Source organism: Barbus barbus, assembly GCF_936440315.1.
Source record: "Barbus barbus genome assembly, chromosome: 1".
Classification (NCBI taxonomy): Eukaryota; Metazoa; Chordata; class Actinopteri; order Cypriniformes; family Cyprinidae; genus Barbus; species Barbus barbus.
Window position 1 is genome coordinate 17,089,729 of NC_136729.1, and position 7,146 is coordinate 17,096,874.

Sequence of the window (7,146 nt, forward strand, 5' to 3'; positions counted from 1 at the left end):
AGATAATCATTGCAGAAATGAACAAGTGACTTAAATCTGGTAACACGCCAACCTCAGTTTCTTAACCAGTGAAACAAATTCTGTTTGTTTGTCTTCTGACAGGCCAGATGTTCTAATCTGCTGTACTATTTTACATTTCAAGGTAGATTAAATGCAAACTCGTTGAAAATACTGATGCAATAGGAGATTTACCTATCAGTGCCTTTGTGGCTCCAGAGCAGTGATGAAGTTTCAGTGTCCTCCAGCAGGCGGGGACATTATTTCCACCACAGTTTAAATGTTTCATATTGTTTAAAAACAAAAATGACATATGGAGAAATCAAATAGGCCAAATGGAAATTTGGTGTGAACAACAGGTTTGTCCCTAAAATGATAATCATATAATGTATAATTCAGAAACCTGACATAGATATGGGTATTAATATGACAAAGTGAAATAACACCGCATCATGAATCATTTGGATCAAATAGTCCGGTGTTACCCAGATATATGTGAAAGTAACAGGGTGTCTCAATATTGGAACAAAATGACGCTGCTCCGTTCTAAAGCGCGTGACCCGGAAATGCATCTAAATAGCCTACTGCACAGAGAGAAGGGAGGAAACTTCCAAAGGAGTTAGGAAAAGTGAGAAAATACGGGCGTGTCCTATGCAGTGAAGGTCTATGAAGTTTTTTTTTCACCTAACGCACGCATAGATTCTCCACCCACTTCACATATTCAAACATCTTGCTTAAATATTAAAAATGTATCAATGAACAAATCAGCGAATTAACTTTCTAGTGAAAGGGTTCAAAAGAGAATAATTGCGATGAAGCAAAATCCCATTAGTAGTACCTTCTGTAATTTTTCTAATTGACAATCAAATTATATTTAATAAACATGATCAGCTGCAAAATGCAGTATGTTTTGTTGAACATATAGCTACAACATCTAGGAAAAGAGAAATAAATAAATATGAAAATAAAAAAGGAAAAAAACAGCACGATATTGTCATAAATAAAGCTTCACATAGAGATATAGTACGTTTAGCTATTTTTTAAATCAAGAAGTATAAGAAAGAATTTCTGCTATATAAGAAACAAATGATTTGTATAATAATTCTGACATAAAAAAATAAATACTAAGTCATAATTATAAAAATAAAAATTATGAGTCATTATTTTGAGATAGTCAAAAGTTTTTAATTTCATAAATATTACTTTTTATTTCATAGTTTTGACTGTCATAACTGCCATAATCATTATGACAAATTCCTCATAATTTATGACTTAGTATATTTCGACTTTTATCTAATAAATATGACTTATCCGCTTATCCTCTTTTTTTATGACTAACCCAAGTTTCCTAACCAATAACAAACCTTCTTTCGCTCTTGACATCACGGCGGACACGCCCACTGTGTGCTGTGAGCAGCAAAGTCGGAAACAGAAGTTCAAGCGCATCTTTTATGTACCCTTAGCCGAATAACGTTACTCTGCTACCGAGCTGAAGCAAGGTAGCCAGACAGACAGGAGAAACAGAAAGCATGGCGAAAACGTACGATTATCTGTTCAAACTGCTGCTCATCGGAGACAGCGGAGTGGGCAAGACGTGTCTGCTGTTTCGATTCAGTGAGGACGCGTTCAACACCACCTTCATCTCCACTATAGGTCAGTTCAGCTGTGGCTTCTGTGTGTACATTACAGGAATGCCTCTTATGTGGTCCTGCGGGAGGAGAAATAAGCTGTTGTAGTGTTATGTGGAGGTTTACACACATCTGACTGTCTGCTGAAGTGACAGGAAGAGGCCGTGGATGGATGTGACAACCCGTTCACTTCAGCTATTCATCGACGTGTGTTTTATTAGCGTTTAAAATGATAAAAGCCCTATTTTACATAATGAAATGTCAGCATCACTTGGAATATACTAATTTAAACTGTAATTTGAACAAGGCGTTACAAGCATGCTGCGTTTGTAGAGCTAGCATGATTGCATTGTGATTAGCTGGGCTGTGCTAGCGGTGTGGGCTGGACTGCACTTTCGTTTCTGTGGTTAAAGAGACGTGTAGAGTCACATTTTACCACTAAACAAGAGTTCAAGAGGGCCAGAGCGAGCACTTTACTTGAGTAAGATTAAGAAATGGGCATGTGTGCTGTCACAGGTGGCTTATCTCATCAACATCTGATTGCTTACACCATGAGGTTACATTTGTAATGGTACATCAGTTCCTACGTGCACTTTTTTACTTTAAAGTCGGCTTGAAATTTAAATGTATTTCATGCTTTTGTTTTGTAAATCGATCCTATTTCGAACAATTAATCTGTGTAAATTATATGTTTCATGTTTTGATCTCACAATTGACCCTTCTGGTTAAAAGGACAGACTTCTCTCTGGTGACATATGCAGGACTTAAACCTCGCCCCTGCAAGCTCACATTCATTTCCCTTCACTTTTGAGTGCCACGCCCACATCTTAAAATCTAATCAACCACCAATGGATTGAAAGTCCTCACCCTGCATTTTTTCTTTTTTGGTAATCTCTTTCAGTCGGATGTACGTCACAGAAAGAAAAGATCTGTAGCTACTTCCTTTTCGTCGTGATTTTAACACTATTACAGAAGCAGCATCTGTTTCTTAAGTCAGCAGACCTATAGTGTTATTCTAGAATATAAAACCCTCAAAGTCAGAATAAACACATCACAAGAATTTGTACAAACATACATGGACTATTTCACCAAGCTCATAGCTTTTGACCAAGTTACTTGTTGTGATATTTTTGACACACCCATAGGTAAGCTTGTCTCTACTGTGGTCCAATACGTCATTTCCTGTGCGAAACCCGTGCGAGAGTTCCTTGACCTTTTGTCATTGTTATGCCACAGACTTCCCCTATTGCCATGGACAATACTGCTTTGTCACTTCCTGTCCCATGTCCTGTCTGAGCTTTCACTAGTGGCAGGATTGAATACCTCAATACACACTGCCAAGTTTTCTCATGATTGCCATAATCAGGGGCCACGTTCTGTTGCTACTGAATGCAACAGGTTTATATGCATGTGCAAAGCCTTTTGCAGAGTCGGTCAGATATATGTTACACCATTCTGACCTTTCTACACATTCCATCTCCATGGTTACGCCAAGGTGCTAATGCAACTGTCCCCTAAGTGGAAAGATTTGTGAGGTGTTCTGAAATGAGTCAGTTTCACATTGTGTCATGACAGGACTGGTTTCTGTTGTGTGAACACTAGGTTTTGAGATGAAGTGTTTCACATCACTTATTTCTAAACATTATTATTGCAGGGATTGACTTTAAAATCAGAACAATTGAGCTGGATGGGAAGAAGATCAAGCTTCAGATCTGGTGAGAGCACAAGTCTGCATTATACTGTATAAAGCAAAGATGCCCAAACCTGTGAAAAGATTTGGCCGCTATGCCATATCACAAATGGGGGAAAAATAGGGGAAGAAAAAAACATTCCATTAAAGCACATTTTGATTTCTAATTTGTTTGAGTTTTTTTGTATTGCTTTGGAATATAATTGAATTTTATTTCAAATTCAATGATACGCAATTGGATGATATGCAGGACTTACATTAGCCCCACAACCATCAATCAAGTTAGATTTTTTTTGGCCTTTCTTAGTAAAAAGTTTGGGCAAGCCTGGTATAAATTGTGTGTACAAACAATTTTTAAATGTGTTTTTAAATTTGCTATAAAGGGATACAGCCGGACAGGAGAGGTTCAGAACCATCACCACTGCATATTATAGAGGAGCAATGGTAATGGTCTTATTCTCTTGAGCAAATAATGCTAGATATGCTTCTGCACAGGTTATGTTGCCTAATCTATGTGTTTCTTTTCTGTCATTTTCACAGGGAATTATGCTGGTGTACGATATCACAAATGAGAAATCATTTGACAACATCAAGAACTGGATCAGGAACATTGAAGAGGTGAGAAACAGATCTAATGCATGAAGTTTTCACTTAATTTAAAGTGAGATTCATTTTCCCTGTCTGTTTTGTCAGCATGCATCATCAGATGTGGAACGGATGATATTGGGTAACAAATGTGACATGAATGATAAGAGGCAAGTTTCAAAAGAAAGAGGGGAAAAGGTGTGTATCATTAAAAAAGTATTTTTCAAATGACTGAAAATCTATTTTATGAAGCAAACCTCAGTCCAGAACAAGCAAGTATGTAAAAATGCTGATGTGTTTATTTAAACAGTTCCCTTTTTTTCCTGCTACAGCTAGCTATTGATTATGGAATCAAGTTCTTGGAAACAAGTGCAAAATCTAGCACAAACGTTGAAGAGGTGGGGGAAATTCTCTTGTTAAAATCAGTCTTTTTTGGAAATAATTAGTTATCTAATGTTGATTCATTTATTTGAACAAGATTTGCATTTTTTTCTCATCTAATCTAATGGCATGTTTTCTTCAATGCTAGGCCTTTGTCACTCTTGCTAGAGACATCATGACCAGATTAAACAGAAAAATGGTGAGAATGAAATATTACAATCATGTAGAAAATGTTTATCATCTTGAATCTCAGACAATGGTTAAGCTTAGTACTACTCACTGACTCAAATGCAGAAATATAAGATGTTAGTATTTTTGCAATGTCTTTATTGTGTTAAAAAAACTTTTAAATGTGGTTTTATGCCTAACACTAATGCTGAATGGATTCTTGTTTGCTTGCATCTTTGTGTTTAGAATGAGAATAACCCTTCGGGAGGAGGAGGAGCAGTCAAAATCACAGAGAGTCGATCCAAGAAGCCAAGCTTCTTCCGCTGCACTCTGCTCTAACCCGGCAACTTCTGCAGCCTCAGTGTGTGAATGATTTCATTTCTCATTGTGTGTCTGGCGTGCGCGCGTGTGTGTTTATGTAAGGGTTTACAGTACCACTGGACTTTCAGCTGTTAGCTGCTGCTGAGAGCTCTGGACTTTAGCCTGCCTCATCTATACGTATTGAAGGCCTGAAGAGAGTGTGCTAGATAAAGGACTCTTGCGCTGTTCCCGAAACGTTCCTTTTAAGCCAAAATATCCATCTACCTACCCCTTAACCTCCTGGATCAGTCCCAATTTAGTGTAGCTTAATTTGAATTTTGAGAGCCTTTTTTTTTTCTTTAAAATAATTAATTACATATAGTCAATTTATAGTCACGCTGATTTTAAATGTTTTATTAAAGCACCATTTAATGAAGGAAAATATATGAAGAGATTACAGTATATCAAACTCCTGCTATTATGCAGTTTTTGGCAATAAAGATTGTGGACCTAAAGTAGCGACTGAAGAACCTGATGGTTTGACAGTTAAATATTGGTCAAACTGAAGGACATGCTATATATATATATATATATATACATACATTTTTGTTGTTGAATGTTATGTTTTGTTATATTTTAAGTCTCCCATTTGATATGTCCTTAATTGTGTTTTTAGTTACTGTTCCAAAGCCGCAATAAACTGTGGAATAGAAGGCAGTGTTCCACAGGTCTTAGTCTTCCCCCTTTCCCTGACTTTGTCATTAAATTTAACTGTAACAGAGACCAAAGTAAAAAGAAATTGAAACTGTGATGGATACTAACAGTCAAAATCTTTCTCCTCCTTTTTCTTTCTTTTTTGGTTGTAATCTCTCATATATATTGAGCATGGAAAAGAAATACAAGAATAAAGAGAGAGGACTAGGAACCATTTCCTAATGCTTGTTGAAGCAGCAGCCAGCTAGGCCCTGTATATTATTATATACAGTATTACATTTACTAATGGTATTATATTTTTATACTCTATCGACGCAAGCATCTTTTACTCACTGCATATGAAGCACCTAAAGCATGTTAACCTGTGCTTATGTGAGATTGATTTGTTAATACTTATTTTTTTAACTCATTTAAATGTCGTCACAGTATTCTGTACGTTGTCTTTTGTAATTCCCTCTTTTATAAGACTCTTATGAGTGTGAAGTCGTGTAGTGTTTACAGCACCACTGCAGCAGTATCTTTTTGTTTTTTGTTTTTGAAGTCATGCACTGTTATTTGTGTGTGTGTGGGTCTCTTGTAGAACCTCCTCACTTCATAAGCCACTTAAAGTCCCACCTATTAGAAGTCAGCCACTTAAAAAAAGAATGAAAGATTGTAATAGCTTGAATGTGTTCAAGTGCCCTTTGAGCTTACTGGGCTATTACCAGGCCCATGTGGAATTTGCAGATGTTTATCACTGATTCTGTGGGGAAAAAATACATGGAATTTACATTTAAACATGGTTAACCAGAGCTGAGAGTACTAAACTCTCATTTCCTTAATGTATGAGAAATATTCCAATTCTGTGTAAATCTGCAGATCTTTCCATGTACAGATTCCATGTGGACCTGTTACAAATTAAGAACACAAACTAAAATGCTGAGAATCAACCTAGATATTTCAGAAGTTACTCAGAATGAATAATTGATTCTACTGTTTATGTTTAAGGGTGTACGATTGCTCGAGTTCTATTGGCTTTGTGCATCTGTTTGAAAGAACCCCTGCTCGTGAGGCGTGCCATTTCCAATTAAAGTGATAGTTCACCCAGAAATAAAACTTCATTAGCTCACCCTCATGTCAGTCCAAACCTGGCTTTCTTTGTTCTGTGGAACATAAAAGAAAGTATTTTTGGAACGAGAAATGTGTGTTTTTTGTCCATACAATGGAAGTCAATGATTTGGTTAAAACATTCTTTAAAATATGCTGATTTGTGTTGTGTAGAAAGTCATACAGGTTTGAAGCAACATGAGGGTAGGCAAATGATAATAGAATCATAATTTTCGAGTGAACTATTCTTTTAATTGCCCAGTAGTCATGTTTTGAATATGCATGCAGGCACATTTGCATATTTTTCAATGAAACCGTGACAGCACTCAGCCTCCCATATGAGCATAAAGTCTTACTGACCATTCGATGCAAGCTTTTGTGTCCTATTTTATAACGTCTTCCTTGATTTTCTTGTCTGCACTGTAATATGTCAGAGTTAACAGATTATGTAAAAAAGAATAAAATATCTTTTCTAAGTTATTTACAAGTGCCTTATTTATTCTTTATGATCCTTTACCGTATGAAATAATACTATATAATTTATATAATATTATATTATTAGGTATATGGAAAGATGTGACGTTGTTGAGTAATAAA

The 7,146-nt window shown here is 36.2% G+C and overlaps 1 protein-coding gene across 1 annotated transcript; it reads left to right on the plus strand.

Moving 5' to 3' along the window:
- Positions 1-1,390: 1,390 nt before the first annotated feature.
- LOC306873270 (ras-related protein Rab-8B) lies at positions 1,391-7,028 on the plus strand. The gene is made up of 8 exons (XM_079422441.1): positions 1,391-1,650; positions 3,280-3,340; positions 3,699-3,759; positions 3,856-3,933; positions 4,009-4,098; positions 4,233-4,298; positions 4,430-4,480; positions 4,696-7,028. Exons 1-8 carry the CDS (start codon positions 1,527-1,529, stop codon positions 4,786-4,788), a joined length of 624 nt encoding a protein of 207 aa, XP_079278567.1. The 5' UTR covers positions 1,391-1,526; the 3' UTR covers positions 4,789-7,028.
- The last annotated feature ends 118 nt before the right edge of the window (positions 7,029-7,146 follow it).

Coding starts and splice junctions, on each gene's coding strand:
- LOC306873270 (XM_079422441.1), top strand. CDS start 1,527: ATGGCGAAAACGTACGATTATCTGTTCAAACTGCTGCTCATCGGAGAC. Junction 4,099..4,232: donor CAAAAGAAAGAGGGGAAAAG/GTGTGTATCATT, acceptor TTCCTGCTACAG/CTAGCTATTGATTATGGAAT. Junction 4,299..4,429: donor CTAGCACAAACGTTGAAGAG/GTGGGGGAAATT, acceptor CTTCAATGCTAG/GCCTTTGTCACTCTTGCTAG.